Source organism: Vulpes lagopus, chromosome 7 (assembly GCF_018345385.1).
Source record: "Vulpes lagopus strain Blue_001 chromosome 7, ASM1834538v1, whole genome shotgun sequence".
NCBI classification, from domain to species: domain Eukaryota; kingdom Metazoa; phylum Chordata; class Mammalia; order Carnivora; family Canidae; genus Vulpes; species Vulpes lagopus.
Window position 1 is genome coordinate 8,820,412 of NC_054830.1, and position 16,416 is coordinate 8,836,827.

Here is a 16,416-nt window from a genome sequence, read left to right on the forward strand (position 1 = left end):
GTTGGAGGACACGCTGTGACCGTCACGTATCTGGGTTGGGATCCCCAATATTTGCAAAAACTGCAGGGATCTTGATGTGTAGGAAGAATCAGGGAATCCAAATATTTGGAGCATGGACTTAAATTGTTCCAGTGTGATGTTAGGGCTTTCTAGATTAGATGTTCGGTGACCTGAGTCCTCAGATTTAAGGAGAAGTCTGAGTACCTTCAGTTTGGGAGAGGAGCCATAACCCTCCATTTGGGGTGGCAGGGATTCTTATGTTTGTGGAGAAAGGAAGCTTCCATGTTGGTAGGGGAAAGTGGCAATCTGTTAAGGGATGCAGGGAGTCCCACAGGGATCTAGGTACCTTCAATTGGACGAAAGGGTCACAAGCCCTCATTTGGGGGCAGGAACCCTATAATTGGGGGAAAGATGCAAACCTTAATTTTTTGTGGAGGGAGCCCCAAAGTTTGGGGAATGCTCCTGAGGCCACCATTAGTAGGGACTGAGAGTGTGGGTGGGGGCCAGCAGCCCCCAGCTGGTTTGGAGACCCCACCCCCTCCTGCCTTTTTCCAGGAACAGCTGGGCCCAGCCTGGGTTGTACTGCTGGGAAGCTGGTGACTCAGCCCCTCCCTGCGGCCACAGCTGGACCCCGGCCCGTCCCCTCCGGCCTTCACATCTGGGCAAAGACCCAGTCATGAGGGCTAGGATGGGGACCCTGGGTGCACACAATTGGAGGATGATGCCCTTTCCTCAGGGATGACCACAGCCACAGGGTGGACACCATGCTCCATACCAGGAGGGACTCTGGCAGGGACTCTGGCAGGCCTTTTGCACTAAAGACACTAATATCCCACTGGGAACTCTTTCATCCTGTCCTCCTCCCCGTGTCTCTGTGTGTATCTGCGTCCTTGTAAAGTGTGCTCACATTGATGTAGGTGTGAGATGGTGGGTCTGTGATTGTGGGTGCACAGGCATTGTGTCTGCATCTGCCTGTGTCCTGGGGCCCTGGAAATTTATGCAACAAACTGTTTGTGATTTGGGCAGGGGGGGGTACTGATGGCAACTGGGGCACAGTGCTTCTCTGTATGCAACCTTGCTGTCTACACCCCTGTGTCACTTTTTGTATGAGAAGTGTGTCACAATCAGTACCTCAATGTGGCTTTAGGTTGTTTTTGTGCGACCATGTCTTTTTTCTCCATGTGGCTTTCTGTGATAGCATGACCCTGACAAGTATGTCCTTGATTTGTTCACATCCCCATGACAATCTTAGTGTCCCTGTGTGTGCCCTTGTGGGTTTGTCTGTGACTCTTTCATGCACCCTATTTGTGATGACCTTCTGTCCCCATTATATGTCTCTGTGACAAGCACGGCTGTGCTGTCCTAGTGTCCCTCCACCCTCCAAGGTTGGAGTCCTGGTGTCCAAGACTTTGTATCTGCGTCTTACTCTGTCTCCATGGTGATGGTGTGGCCTTATCCGGGTACCTACACATACCCCCTATCTGTGTATGGACATGGCCCGGTCTCCATACACAAGGAATAACAAGTGTGCCTGTGAACCATCTGGGGCTCCGTGTGTGTCCGCGTGACCCTGTCCGTGTCTGCTGCGGGGCTGGCTGGACTAGTGAAGGTTTGAGCGAACGTATGGCAGGTGTATCCTGTGTCCGTGTGACACTGTGGGTCATCGCAGAGTCTGTGACCTTGTGTATGGGGGTGTCAAAGTCATACCGGACACGGCGCTCCGCCGAGGCGGAGATGTGCGCAGTGGGCACCAGACGCCCCACGTACCACGGCTCTAAGCCGCTGCCACCGGGAGGGGCCCCTCCCCGCGCTGCGGGGGCGCGTGCGTCGTGCGTGACGTGAGACACGACGGGGGTCGCTGCATGCGTGGAGCCCGACGCGGTCGTGCGTGCGAGCGCGCGGGGGGGGGGATGGGCTAGTGCGTGCGCGTGTGCGTGGGCGGCCACGGGGGTTGGGCGCGCGGGGGCGCGCAGGGCATAGCCCCGCCCCCTCCCGGGCTTGGAGCGCGGGTGAAACCCGGGAGGGGGCCGCCGTTAACCCCTTCCTGCCCGACCTGAAACTTGTGGCCCCTCGATGGAGCGCGCGGGGGCTTCCCCGGGGCGCGGGGGCCGTCCCTGCCGAGAGAGGAACTCCCCCGCGCCGCGTGGAGCCGAGAGACCCCCCAGTTACCATAGGAACCGGAGCTTCCCGCGCGGCCTGACGCGTGCTTCCCCCCCAGCACTTCGTCCTTCGGCTCCCGAGTCCTCCGGCAGTGCACTTCCCGCTCCCGGCCTCTGGGGAGGGGGGCTGGGGTCAGCGAGGCTGGAGCACGCGTGACTCAGGCCAGCGCGGGGGTCCCTCGGCCGCAGCCGACCTTGCTCCCCCTTCTCCGCCCCCGTGACTCACCGTTCGCGGCTTTCCCCGAGTGTGAGTCAGGCCCCTGGGGAGGGGGCTGCGGACTCTGAGACCCCCCTCCAGGCAAGGGGGGGCTGAGAACCAAGTTCTAGGGACCTCCCGGTCCGGTGGGGAGGGGCGCCCCTTCCGGGGGCTGCCGGTGCCTTCCCTCGGCCAGCCCTCGCTGGTGTTTCCCCCCCACCCCAGAATTGGCAGGGCCTCCCCGCCACAGCCCGGGCCTCCGGGAACCCAGCTCCCGCCCCTCCCCCCCAGCCCACAGGAAGTTTTGGCAGAGCCCATCGTGGCGATGAAACGGTTAAAGCCGTTTTCTTATTCATTTCAAACAGGGGCCCCTTTTGACTCAGAGCGAGCTGGGCGCCCCCTTGAGCCAAGCCTCATGGGGGCCAGGGTTTACACTCCACCCTACATGTACCATTTTTAGAGAAGGGAAGGAAGGCGGTTGGTGAGCGGGCTGAGGGTCTTGGGTAGCATTCAGAGCTGAGTTCAAATCCTGCCTCTGCCCTCACTGCTCTCTCGGTCTCAGTTTCCCCATCTGAAAATAGGGGATAATTATACCCGGCCCATTGTGTTGTTGTGGGAATTAGGTGAATAATAGAGGGGACGCTTTGCATCCTGAGCTGGGCACAGGAGTAGGAGGAGGCCTGGCAGGCAGAAGGACCCAGGTTCCTCCTGTCTCTCAGGCCTGGGTGTCAAGGTGCCCAGCAGAAGCCAGTCCTTGCGGGCGGGCTGAGCCCCACCCAGGAGCTCTGAGGCCATGGGGTTCATCCCATCCACCCCCTGCCCCAGGCGGGCACCCAGGAAGTGAGAGGCGGGGCAGGAATGAGGCGGAACCTGTTGGGCCCGTTGCCTCCCCACCTCCCACCCTCATTCCGGGGCCCTGACAGGCCACCCCCCCCCCACGCTGCAGCCCCACCCCCGCTGCCCTGGACGCCTGGGTCCTGACCCAAGGGTGGCCAGAGGGAGGGGATGTCGGCGGAGACAGCGTCTGGGGAACATCCTGTGGACTGCTGGCTGGACAGACTGGAGGGTCAGCCCCTCCCCGGGCAGGGCAGAAATCGGCTGGGGGCAGAGTAAACATGGCCCAGGGTGGCTAGACTTGGGGGAGGGGGCGGCAAGAAGTGTATACACACACAGTCACCCCAAAAGAGACCCAGTCCAGACACACAAACTCCTGTCACCTTGGCCACAAAGACTGCCAACCAGGCACACACAGACGGGGTCAGACACACATCTGGGCAAGCTGACCCAGTGGCAGCTGTCACACATAGGGCAGTGACAGAGCAGACTCCAGAGCAAGATCGAAACACTGCCAAACTCATGAAGATCTTGGCCATTCCGAAGCATGCAGGTAGGGTGTGTGTGACACAGATAAATCAACTGGGCACACGGGCAAGATGGACACACTGATGTTCAGGTGAGAAGCACGCAGCTTAGCGTAGTGCCATGCTCACATTCACAGAGACAGATAGGATAGGCCAGAGACAGGCAGGCAGGAGAGACCAAACCCGGTGTCAGACACAGGCAGGCAACACACACATGTTCATAGACTCAGAGAGAAGGGACGGTTGCTTTCAACATAGGTACATCTAGTGTTGCACAGGAGATATTCAGACGCACGCACGCACCCTCAGATCCTGATGCACAGGTGTTCAGACACATGCGCATGCGCACACACTTACAAGTGCAACCACTCAGAAAGGTACTCAGTGGAGACCATCCTAAACCTACAGAGAGGTGGATGAAGAGGACCCCAGCTTCCCACACACATGGCACACACACTCCAAGGCTCCAAGGGACGCCGAGACTCGGGCTTACAGACATACAACACCTCAGCAGTAACACAGCCCAGAGCCACCTACAGACTAGACGGATGCAAACAGACAAACGGACATATTTACAGACATGGTCTGGCCAGACAGTCACACCCAGCACAGAGAGGCATGAACAAGCCATAGTCGGACATTCATAAACACATTGGCTCGGAGACACCCTGACAGAACCTGTCGGCTAGTGCACGTGCGCGCACGCACACACACACACACACACACACATACACAGAGCCACGGGGCTTACATAGACGTACAGACCAGCCACACAGACACACACACACAGACCAGCCACAGACCTCACACACAGACCTCACACAGGCAAGCCGTGGACCTCACACACACAAACACACGTACACACCAAACACAAATAGGTGAGCCATATGAACTCCAAAACAACAAACACATGTGGGTCAGCCACGTGCAACCTGTTCCACAGACCATGCACACACTTACCCACCTCCTGCCCCCCAAAGCGGACAGGCCCTACACACCCCTGGAGGGTTGGGCCAAGACACGCGCACGCACACACACACACACACACACACACCCCTGCACTAAGGAGACAGGCCTCACACGCACTCTCACACGCCCTGACAGGCCAGCCACATGCAAAGCCACAGTCAACCAGACACACATACACACACGCTCCTGGACCATGCTGAAGTGCTGTGGGGCTCTGTGCTTCCAGGCCTGTGTCTGCGCACTGCCCCCCCATCCTGGTGCTTCCTCTCTCCAAACATCACCCCCCACCACTTCCCTCCCTGCTGTTTGTCACTTCCCCTAGGAGGCCCAGCTCATCAGCCTCAGTCCTTGGTGGGGTGTGGGCTTATAGTTTTCACCACATCCCCTGGAAAGGGGGCACCCAGGATTGTCAGCCATGTTTAGGCCCCCCAAGACCTCTCCAGGAGTGGGGGGGGGGAACAGAAGTAGCTTTGTAGGAAACTCCCCTCATGCCCAGCTGAGTCAGCCTGAGGAGACAGCCTCTCCTTCCTGCTTCCAAGGAAACCCAGAAGCTTCCTCTCCAGGAGAGGGGGTGAGGGACCCCCAAACCGCAGAGGTGGGGGAGGGAGGTGGCTGGCAGGCTAGGGGTTCCTGGGGGAGGGCCTCCGTGATTCTCAGCCTCTTCCTGCCCAGCTGTCTGTCCACACCCAGGGGCAGGGACGCAGGAGGCTGGGTGCTATGACTTGTGGGTTCTCGCCCTGGCCTGCCCACTGGCTGACTCACGGGCAGCCCCCAGCCCAGTTTCCTGGTGAAGGCCCAGTCGGTCAGTGGGGCTGGGGCAAGGGGGTCACCAGGCTATTTATAAGAAGGAGAAGTCCCTCAAGGCTAAAAGCCCCAGAGAGACCTGTGGGTGGGGGTGGGTGAACTTCCTCCTTATTCCACTCCCCAGGCCCCAGTCCCCTGGGCGTTGGAGAAGTCTGGGCACAGACTCCTCAGCCAGATGCTGATTTGAAGCCCAGGGGCTGGGCAGTTCCCAGCTGCCAGTTTGGGCACCCAGGCTGGGTGGGGGAGGGGGCCATCCTTACACCCTCCTCACAGCCGGCCTTGGCGCCAGTGGGGCGGCGTGAGGGGGTGGTGCCCAGGCCACAAGGGTGAGACTGGCAGGGGCCTGGAACCGGCTGTACCAGCTCGGCTGGGCCCCCGCCCTCCTTTGCCGGCCCAATCCCCACCCCCTGCTCAAACACCCATGCAGAGTACATGGAGCAACCAGACCCCACTTCAACAGGCTAGCCTGCTCCCATCCCCACCCCCACCTCCTTGCCCTGTGCCCAACTCCATTTCTCTGGGGATGAAACAGAGACCCTTCATGAAAGGGCCTACAGAGCTTGATATACACTTGGTGCAGCATAAATGCCTCTCTGGTTGTCAATCCACGGGGCAGTGGCTAATGCTCTGGAGCCAGACAGCTCAGGTTATATTCTGACTCCAGTCCTTGTAGCTTTGGAATATCAGGCAAGTTCCTTACCTTCCTGCGTCTCAGTTTTCCTGTCTGTTAAATGAGGACACATAGAGCATGCATTTCGCTGGGTTGCTGGAACCAGGCAATGAGTTACTCTATATAAACCGCTTAGGAGAGTGCCTGGTCCATGCTAAGAGCCATCTAAGTGTTAGCTATTAAAATAATAATTATTATTTCTCAGTCTGTCTACCTATCTTAAGTGTCTCTGAGTCTCACTGTTAGCCTGCATGACGCTAACACTGCCCCCGGTCTGTCGCTCTGGGCATCTCTCCCTGCCCTGACCCCCGCCCCCATACATCCACTTTTCCTTGTTCCATCTTTGTCGTCCATCTCGACCCTCTCTGGGCCAGCCTCATGTCTGTCCAGGGCTCCCCTGGCCTGGCTAACCTCAGCCCTGGCCAGGGCTGATTCACTGTGCCCTCCTGGCCTGTGGGACCTGCAGGTTGGCTTCCCAAGATGCTGCCCTCAGGCTAGACCTGCCCAGCCCCCCAACGCTGCCCGCTGCGCCCCCGCAGGGCCCGGCCAGATGTCAGCTGCAGTTATTAGCATGGGCGGGAGACACAGGCCTGGCAGCTCGCCCGCCAGACTCAGCGGCCAGCCGCTGGAATCTCCCTTGAGCCTGGGGTGGGGTTAGGGGAGCAGTTCAAGCAAGAGGAGGAGGGGAGGGAGCACCCAGGGGTCACAAGGACCCTCCAAAGATGGGGATACCCCCAGCTTCTCATGGGACCTTCCTCCCTAACTTCACTGTTCTGCTGGACTTCCCCAGCCCCCACATGGCTCAGTTTCTTTTTTGCCTCTTTCATTTTCCTTCTCTCCCTGGCACTTAAGTGTGCTCTCTGCCTGTCCCACAAAGGCAAGCTAGACCCTGTCTCTCAGCCTCTCTCTACGCTAAAGAAACTTTCATCCTCCCAGAAGACAGAGGCATCTCTCTCTGAGAGAGAGAGAGAGATAGAGAGAGAGAGAGAGACTGAGCTTCCACCAGTTGTTCTAGTGGCTCACATTCTGCTTGGAAGTCCCACCTTAAGTCTAACTAGGAGCCTTGCTATCTAAACCTCAGTATAGTGCTGGGAAAGGGGCACAGAGTTCCCTTAGATTCTCTCCCCTTGGATTTTCTGGTCTCCTCTGACGGGATGAAGGGGATACCCTGGAGAAGAAGAGACTGTCTACCCCTCTTTAGGTATTCTGGATGGTTGAAGGACCCCCAGATTAAAACGGGAATAAGGCCCTTTGCCCACTGCTGTGAGGGAGGGAAGGGGCATCCTAGCCCCTCGGGATGTGGGAGGAGAGGCCCAGACCTCCTGGTGGAAAGGTACCCCACCCGAGGAAGGAGGCAGTCGTGCCAGCCCGCCCAGGCGCCGGGGGCGCCTCGAGGCATTGGCCCGCCCCTCCGCGCCCAATCGGGCCGGGGGCGAAGTCCGACCCAGGCCCGCGGGCAGGCGGGGACCTGCCAGGCCGGGCCGGGCCGGGCCGGGCAGGACGCAGCCCCAGAGCCGCTGGGTGGGGCCCAGCGAGGCGGCCGTGGGGGCCTCGGGGGCGGCGGCGGGGCTGGTCGGGACTAGCCGTCCGGGGGCCCGGGCGCGCCCTGGGACCTGGCAGATACCCGGGCTCCCGGGTCCTGGCTCCGGGCCCCGGGACGGCGCTGGCCCCACCCCTTCCTGTGTCCTTATATGGGCGCGGGGGAGAGCCTCCCGGGGCCGCCCCGCCCCCAGTTCTGCCCGCGGACTCCGGCCTGTTGCCATGGCGACCAAGCCCGCTCCCGGGCGCGTCCCCCTCCGTCGGGCTAATGGAATCGTCCCCGGACCGCCTGCCTCCGCGGTCGCCTGCGGGTGCTGCGGGCTGAACCATTGCTGGGAGAGGGAGACTAGAGGCCTATGCGGCTGGGCGTGGTCTGCGCACCCTGGCCTCCGCCGGGGTCGCACGTCCACGTTCTTCTTCTGAGGCGCAGAACCCGACCGGACCCAGGGCGGGGCGCACGGTCCCGTAGGATCCGAGTGACGGAGGCAGGGCCGGGCTCCTTCCCCCGGGGCTGTTGCCACACTTCCTGCCGCGGCGCTCTTTCCCCAGCCTGTTTCTAAGGAAGGACTGGGGTTGGGCGACCGCGCCCGGGCCGTCGGGGTAGGTTCAGCACCCTGAGTCGGCACGGTGTTGGTCAAGCCCCGGGTCACGGGGGGGAGGGCTTGGAGATGGGAGCAAAGTATACTGGCGCCTAGAAAGCACCCACAAGAAGGGGTGGCCAGTCATGGAAGATCCAGCAGTCCAAATCCCCAGGATCCTCAAAAACCCCTCCTCTCATGTCTCAGCTGGAGACCCTGTGTCATTATCATCTCAGCTCTGAAAGTGTGTCCGGACTCTTAACTCTCCTTCATCAGGGCTTTGCAGATGACCCCAGTGACTCCCAACCTCTGACAGGGTGTCCCCCCCCCCATATTTTCCCAGTCTCGGTATACCCCGGAGCCCTCACTTTCTACATAACTAGATTCCCCTTATGGAGGCCCTCAGTCTCTCCCATGGACTTCAGGACCCCTACTCATTTTTTGCATAATGGATCCTCCATCCCCTCCTTTTGCCCTTTTGATTCCCCGCCCCCTCCTCACTTTTCCTGGGTTCAGTCCCTCTATTAAAATTCAAGTCCTTTAACCCCTCTGTACTCAGGACCCCCACACATTACCTTACCCCTCCCTCATTTACTCTGGTTGATCCTCCTGTCTCACCTTTGTGGGGTCTCCCTGTGTATATAATCAGCCCTTCAACCCCCCTCGAATACTCCGAGTCCCTCAGGCCTTTTGTGTACACCCTGGAGACCACCCCCGCCCTCCGCCCCAACACGCACACGCACACACACACACACACACACACACACACACACACTTGCTTTGTAACAGTTCCTCGCATCCAGGGGAATCAATGCCTTCCCTGGAGTCCCTCCCCGTGTATCTCGGACCAGCACCCCTTTCTTCGCGCACCCCGGGGTCCCCTGAGCCCCTCCCCCTGCAGCCGCGCCGAGCCACCCAGCCCGTGGCCGCTGTTTACAAGGACACGCGCTTCCTGACAGTGACGCGAGCCGCCTCCTCCCCTTCCCCACGCTGGAGGAGGGGGGCGCGGGGGCCCGGCTCGCGCGACGGCCAATCGGAGCGCACTTCCGTAGCTGACAATAGCCGTATAAAGGCGTGTGGCTCAGCCTGAGCTGCCGGGACCTTGAGCGCGGCCAGGCCAGCACCGGAGTCAGCAGGGAGCGGGGAGCAGGGGGAAGCGACACCAGGAAAGCGAGCGCGCCAGACAGGGGCCGAAGGGCTCGAGAAGCCGCACGGAGCTTCCGCGCACCGCCGCCGGCTGGCCTCTCCCGGCCGGTGCCAGCTCCTGGGAACGCGCGTCCAGATACCCAGTCCAGCCACCGTCGCGGACAGAGCGCCGCTCGCCGCAGCGAGGCCCGGGGCGGCCCCGCAGGGACCCCCCCAGACCGCCTGGGCCGCCCGGATGTGCACTAAAATGGAACAGCCCTTCTACCACGACGACTCATACGCAGCGGCGGGATACGGCCGGGCTCCGGGCGGCCTTTCTCTACACGACTACAAACTCCTGAAACCCAGCCTGGCGCTCAACCTGGCCGACCCCTACCGAAGTCTCAAAGCCCCCGGGGCGCGGGGCCCGGGACCAGAGGGCAGCGGTGGCAGCAGCTACTTTTCCGGCCAGGGTTCGGACACAGGCGCGTCGCTCAAGCTTGCCTCATCGGAGCTGGAGCGCCTGATCGTCCCCAACAGCAACGGAGTGATCACGACGACACCCACGCCCCCGGGACAGTACTTTTACCCCCGCGGGGGAGGCAGCGGCGGAGGTGCGGGGGGCGCCGGGGGCGGTGTCACCGAGGAGCAGGAGGGCTTCGCAGACGGCTTTGTCAAAGCGCTGGACGACCTGCACAAGATGAACCACGTGACGCCCCCGAACGTGTCCCTGGGCGCCAGCTCGGGACCCCCGGCTGGGCCCGGGGGCGTCTACGCCGGCCCGGAGCCACCTCCAGTCTACACCAACCTCAACAGCTATTCCCCAGCCTCTGCGCCCTCTGGAGGCGCCGGGGCCGCCGTCGGGACTGGGAGCTCGTACCCGACGGCCACCATCAGCTACCTCCCACACGCGCCACCCTTCGCTGGCGGCCACCCGGCGCAACTGGGCCTGGGCCGAGGAGCCTCCACCTTCAAGGAGGAACCGCAGACCGTGCCTGAGGCGCGCAGCCGCGACGCCACGCCACCGGTGTCCCCCATCAATATGGAAGACCAGGAGCGCATCAAAGTGGAGCGCAAGAGGCTGCGGAACCGGCTGGCGGCCACCAAGTGCCGGAAGCGGAAGCTGGAGCGCATCGCGCGCCTGGAGGACAAGGTGAAGACACTCAAGGCCGAGAACGCGGGGCTGTCGAGCACTGCTGGGCTCCTCCGGGAGCAGGTGGCCCAGCTCAAACAGAAGGTCATGACCCACGTCAGCAACGGCTGCCAGCTGCTGCTCGGGGTCAAGGGACACGCCTTCTGAACGCCCCCCCATACGGACATTCCCCCAGTCTGGACGACTGGGCGCACGCCTCCCAAGGGGCGAGGGGGCAGGCGGTGGGCACCGGCCCCCGGGGCACCGCAAACCACACTGGACTCCTGCCCGCCCGCTCTGCGTCCAGTCCTTCCACTTCGACGTTTACAAGCCCCCCTTTCGCGTTTTTTTTGTATGTTTTTTTTTTCTGCTGGAAACAGACTCGATTCATATTGAATATAATATATTTGTGTATTTAACAGGGAGGGGAGGAGGGGGCGATCGCGGCGGAGCTGGCCCCGCCGCCCGGTACTCAAGCCCGCGGGGACACTGGGGAAGGGACCCCCGCCCCCTGCCCTCCCCCCTCTGCATCGTACTGTGGATAAGAAACACGCACTCGGTCCCTAAAGAGTTTATTTTAAGATGTGTTTGTGTGTGTGTGTGTTTGTTGTTCCGACTTTTTATTGAATCTATTTAAGTAAAAAAAAAATGGTTCTTTATTAATTTGTTGTCTTTTTTTCCAAGCCGGGCGGGAGGAGGGAGGAGAATAGTGGGCTGCCCCCACCCCACTCCTGCTTGTGACTCGCTCCAGTGTCCGTGTCCTCCTCGCCAGCTCTACCTAAGCATCTTGCAGCCCTAGTGCGGGCGGCCGACCCTTCTCTGGCCCCCTCCTCCCCGGGGTTGCAAGGGCCAGGGCTGGTACGCGGTCCAGCCGCCCATCACCAGGGGGCAGGAGGCCTGGGGCGAGACGCGCAGTGCGCGGGCGCAGCCCCGCCCAGCTGCGCGCGCTGGGGCTTTCCCCGCTGACGCAGCGGAAGCGCTGCCCCTACATGGGCCGATTCTGTCCAGTGACGCGCCGGCGGTCTCCGGGCAGATTCCGGGAATCCCCTCCCCCGCTCTGCCGGGCAGGGCTGCGGCGCCGGGAAGGGGGCCGGGATTTTCCCAGGCAGGCGGCTGCCGGGGCCCGGAAAGCCCCAGGCCTGGGTCCAGAGCGTCCGCGGTGGGAGGGCCAAGCTCCTGGGTCCCGGAGCCAGCCCCGCGCCCGCCCCATCGGGTCGGCGTCCGGGCCCCGCCGCGCCCACGCGCGCTCCGTCTGACCTGACCCGGGCGGGGGGTTGCTGCAGCCTTCGCGCCGCCGCCGCCGCGGTACCCCCCCACCCCCGCCAGGAAGGGCGGCGCCCGCCTGCCAATTTCCCCTCCCGGGTGCCAGGTTGGGAGCAGGGCGCAGGGCGACTGCCAGGTCTGGTCCTGCCGGGGCGGCTGCTCGGGCTGCCGGGCGCCGCCGCCCTCTCGCGGGACGCCCTCCCCCGCAGCTGGGACGGGTGGGAGGGCGGCTGGTGCGCCCGGAGGGGGTCTAGCTGGCTTCGGATCTTGAAGCCCCCCAGAGCGGCAGAGAAAAACACAGGCTGAGAAGCCGCAGGGGTGGGGTGGGCAGAGCAGACGCTTCATTAATTCATTTACGAAATGCTCAACAACCTAGCCCTGGAGACACTGCCCGGACTGTGGCAGACAGACAATAAACAAGCAGACAGGATTCGGAGATTGTGGTAAGTGCTAGCAAGAGAAAACAAAACAAAACCGGTCAAAGTGGTAGTGATGGGGCAGGGGAGGGCTTTGGAGAATGGATTGGAAACGTGGACCTTTAAGGATGCGAGTTTTCAGTTTTAAAGCCAGGCTCTGAGAAAACAACGTTCTGGGCAAGAGGGAACAAACAGCACATGCAAAGTTCCTGTGGCCAGAACAAGATCAGCCTATTAAAGAACAGCAAAAACAAAAAAACCAGTGTGTTCCTGGATTTGAGTGAACCAAGAGTGCGGAGAGGAGGTCAGGGAAACCACGGAGGGCCTTGGGGAAGGAGTGTAGATAAAATTCCAAGGCCCAAATGAGTGATTTTGGAGGGTTGTTAGGCTGGATAGCAATATTAATAATGGGTCTATGGATTAAATGAGGTTTGTCCTGTGGAAGGAAATGGGGGCTCAGTGGCAAAACCACTTGCCTGAAGATACACAGCATCAAACTGCACTCCTGGGAACACTCTCTGGTTCAGAATACCTGTCTCCCAGCCTGACCCTCACCCTTCCACCCCAGGTGGGCAGTCCTTCCAACCTAGAGTGGGGCAGAGCTTGCAACAGAGACTGTGCATGGTAGCTCCAGCTCCCATTCCTGGTTCGGCTCTTAGGGCTGGCACCCCGCCCTCTTCTTCCAGCCCCGGGGACCTGTCCTAATAACCATTAACTGGACCCCAACCTTCACATACTGTATTGCTTCACAGTATGTATCACATACTGTATCACACGGTGATGTGAGTTGGTTGTCTTTATTCGCATCGTACTGTTGAAGAAACCCAGGGAAAATCACGGCTCTTGAATGGCCTTTGAACCCAGGCTGGCTGATGGCAAAGTGTGGGTGCTGCACTGTGTGGCCAGGTTTCAGGCCTAGGGCATCTTGGGGCTTGCTCCCTGCAAGGGACCCACAGCCTAACTCACCCCCCGCCCCCAAACCACCCTCAGGCCAAGGAGAAAGAGGAAGCAGTAAGTATGAGGTAAGGCTCCCACCTTGTGGTGGCGATAAGTAACTACAGTCAATTTCCCAGGGAGAAGGGGCCAAGGTGCAAAAGACACGAGGACTCAGACTCCTGTCTGTCCTAGTACTTTATTGGTCACCTTTTGGCCTGGGCCCAGCTAGATGGGCTCCAGGGAGGGGCTCACCATTCACCAGCTCCCAGCTGGGAGAATGAGAAGGCCTTGGACAAGCCCTCCAGGGTCATGGAGTTTAAAGGGGCAGGTCTGGCCTTTCCTGGGTCAGCATGGGGTATCCACATAGGGGTGTAGGTGGGGGCCAACAGCCCAAGCTTTCCGCCTGTCTGCAGTCTAGTTGTGTTTGGAGAAGTATTCCTTGCTGTCGTCCACGTTAGGCTTGATTGTGTCACTGCCTGGCTTCCAGCCAGCGGGGCAGACTGTGGGGAGACACAGGGATGCACATGTGAGGCTAGAGCCACATCTTCAAGGTAGGGCAGTACAAGGGGATGAACAGAGGCAAAGCATGAGCCTGAGTAGCAGAAGCAAAAGCCCAGAGCCAAGTGGTACAGGCCCACGACCATACAGCATATTGAGAGAAGTCCTTCAAGCTATAGGATGTCCTGGCTGACATTTTTATTTCTTTTTGGACACCTGCCCCCCCCCCCCCCCGCTGTTTTTTAAAGATTTATTTGAGAGAGAGAGCTCGAGCAGGGGGAGAAGGACAGAGAATCCTCTGAGCAGGCTCCCTGCTAAGTGTGGAGCCTGACAAGGGGCTGGATCCCAGGACCTGAGACCATGACCTGAGCCAAAACCAAGAGTCAGATGCTTAACTGATGGAGCCACCTTGGCACCCTTCTCTTTGACCCCTTTGTATCCTATTTCTCCTTCAGCCATAGATCCACTGGACTTCGAGGGCCTGTGACCAGGCTGTGTCCTCCCACGAGAGTACTCTGATCCAACTAATATTATCCCAGCTTGCCTTGCTACATGCCTTCTCAAATACCTTCTGTAAATCTGTTAACTCCTGGCTCCCCACCCTCACATTAGGGTATCTCCCCCACCAGACTAGAAAGGTCCTGCAGACAAGGCCCCGAACTGAGTCTTCTTTGGGGCCCTCATATCCATCCCACACAAGTGATAGAGCAGTGAGTGCATGAGGGCTGAGTATGTACCCACAGGTGAATGTGTGTGCTCACCTTCCCCGTGCTCATCCGTGTACTGGAAGGCCTGAACCAGCCGCAGAACTTCATCCACGGAGCGCCCCACAGGCAAATCATTGACAGTGATCTGGCGAAGGACACCCTTGCCATCGATGATAAAGAGGCCTCTGAAGATATCAAGGTTCATGGTGAGGAGCTGGGAGTTCCCGCTGCCAGGGCCAGGGGAGGGAATAACACCTCCCTACCAGCCAGCCACAGGGCTGGGGGCAGGGAAGACCCTACCCAAGCATTTTCCCCTGCCCCTGAGGACCGGGGGCTCCTCAAGGGCCCCCACAGTACCTGTAGGCAATGCCTTCATCTTCCTTCAGCACACCATAATCTTCAGATAAACTTCTGGTTACATCAGCCACCAGGGGGATGTTCAGGGGGCCCAACCCTCCTTCCTTCCTGGGAGTGTTGATCCTAGGGGTGTAAGAGACAGTGCTGGATCCTCACCCCGGGGGCTTAGGTATGATAAAGACTGGAGGAGAGGTACTGGAGCTGAGCGATAAGGGGCTTTAGAGCAAGGCTCTAGGATCCCCACCCACTCCACCCTCAAGAGGCTGCTGGGGCTGTTTCTCACAGCTGCAAACACTAAGCCAAGGCTCCAGCTCCAGTCAAGGGTGTTCACATGTGCTGGTGACCTCCTACAGCTCAGGGCAGAAAGCCTGCCTTACAGCCCCCCATCCTCCTCTCTCTAGTTCTGTGTGTTGGGGCCCAGCCCTTCACCAACTAGAACTGGAGTTTCCACCTTCTTGAAATAGCTATTGAAAGGAGGCTGTGCTGCCCTAAGTGAGGTAAAGCATCTCCAACTCCCTGGGCCAAGCAACTAGTTTTCAAATGCTAATTATGCCATCATCATTAAGGACTTGGGCGTTCTGAATGCTATTATTTTCAAGACGGGGGGAAAGGAAGGCACAGACGTTGAGCAACAGCCCCAAGAAGGATCCTTGAGGAGAATGTAGGCCCGGTGACATCCTCCCTCCCTGCGGGTCCCCGCTCATACCAAGCCAGGTGGGTGAACTGAGAGTCCACGGAGACCCCCAGGACCTCACAGCCCAGCTTGCGGAAGTCCTCGGCATGCTCGCTGAAGGCGATGATCTCCGTGGGGCAGACGAAGGTGAAGTCCAGCGGGTAGAAAAAGAGGACCAAGTATTTCCCTGGGGAAGGAAGCGGGGAGAGACAAGGAATTAGGCCTCTAACGCCTGGGTCCTACCCCCACCTGGGCCCACTCTCGGCTGCCCCTCACCTTTGTAGTCGCAAAGCTTCACCTCCTTGAAGGCGCCATCCACCACGGCGGTGGCCTGGAAGGGCGGGGCGGGCTTTCCGATGTGCGCCTTGCCAGAGGTCATGACTGCAAGCTGAGACACCCCCCGCCCCCCGCTTGGTCAGCGCGCCCGGGAAGACCCTCTGTCGTCCCTTCCCAAGGTCATGCTGCGTGCTGGGCCCGGTTACTGAGAGGCAGAGGCCGCAGCACTACCCCGCACCCTCCCGGGTACCCGGGCTGCGCGGCCTGGACACTGCAGGAGACCCGCCCCCCTGACCAGCACTAGCGGCCGGGCCGCAGGCGCCGGGGGCCCCCCATTAGCGTGTCGGCTTGAGCTTCCTGGCACCAGACCACCGCTCCGGGAGGAGCCCCCGCGAGCCGGGGTGGGGAGCTCGCCGATGCGGCTTGTGTTGCAAGGCCGAGGCCTCGGTTTCCCCTGCAAGGACAAAGGCGGCCACTCCAGCGGGCGGAAACAAAGGCTGCAGCGCTAAGGTCTGGACCCGGCCGGAGCCGCTTCGGGGGGGGGGGCGTCCCAGAGCCCGGTGCCCTCTAGGTGTCCATACCTGCGTGGGCAAGGGCGGCGCGCACGGGCTGGCAGACGCGCGAACACACGTTCTCAGCGCCGAGCGCGCCCGGGGCCTGGGTGCCTTTTATGCGCGGCCCGAACCATGACGCAGAGGGCGAGGGGGGGTGGGCGGACGAGCGGAGCGGTCGGGTCCACTGCAACCGCGGGGGGGTG

General features: G+C 60.5%; 2 protein-coding genes across 2 annotated transcripts; one reads left to right on the top strand and one right to left on the bottom strand.

Moving 5' to 3' along the window:
* Positions 1–9,373: 9,373 nt before the first annotated feature.
* JUNB (JunB proto-oncogene, AP-1 transcription factor subunit) lies at positions 9,374–11,196 on the top strand. The gene has a single exon (XM_041764667.1). It carries the CDS (start codon positions 9,658–9,660, stop codon positions 10,699–10,701), a length of 1,044 nt encoding a protein of 347 aa, XP_041620601.1. The 5' UTR covers positions 9,374–9,657; the 3' UTR covers positions 10,702–11,196.
* A 2,129-nt stretch (positions 11,197–13,325) lies between these two features.
* Positions 13,326–16,378, bottom strand: PRDX2 (peroxiredoxin 2). Its single transcript, XM_041764431.1, has 6 exons — positions 16,241–16,378; positions 15,660–15,771; positions 15,417–15,570; positions 14,711–14,833; positions 14,408–14,538; positions 13,326–13,648 (listed from the first exon to the last, which is right to left on the bottom strand). The coding sequence occupies exons 2-6, from the start codon at positions 15,760–15,762 to the stop codon at positions 13,563–13,565; spliced, it is 597 nt and encodes a 198-aa protein (XP_041620365.1). The 5' UTR covers positions 15,763–15,771; positions 16,241–16,378; the 3' UTR covers positions 13,326–13,562.
* Positions 16,379–16,416: the final 38 nt, after the last annotated feature.

What these genes read in the sequence shown, in the direction of transcription:
- PRDX2 (XM_041764431.1), bottom strand. Translation starts at nt 15,762, where the DNA reads ATGACCTCTGGCAAGGCGCACATCGGAAAGCCCGCCCCGCCCTTCCAG. An exon ending in CAGTTCACCCACCTGGCTTG is followed by an intron (nt 14,834 to 15,416) that starts GTATGAGCGGGG and finishes TTACACCCCTAG; the next exon opens with GATCAACACTCCCAGGAAGG. An exon ending in CACGGATGAGCACGGGGAAG is followed by an intron (nt 13,649 to 14,407) that starts GTGAGCACACAC and finishes GTCTCCCCACAG; the next exon opens with TCTGCCCCGCTGGCTGGAAG.
- JUNB (XM_041764667.1), top strand. Translation starts at nt 9,658, where the DNA reads ATGTGCACTAAAATGGAACAGCCCTTCTACCACGACGACTCATACGCA.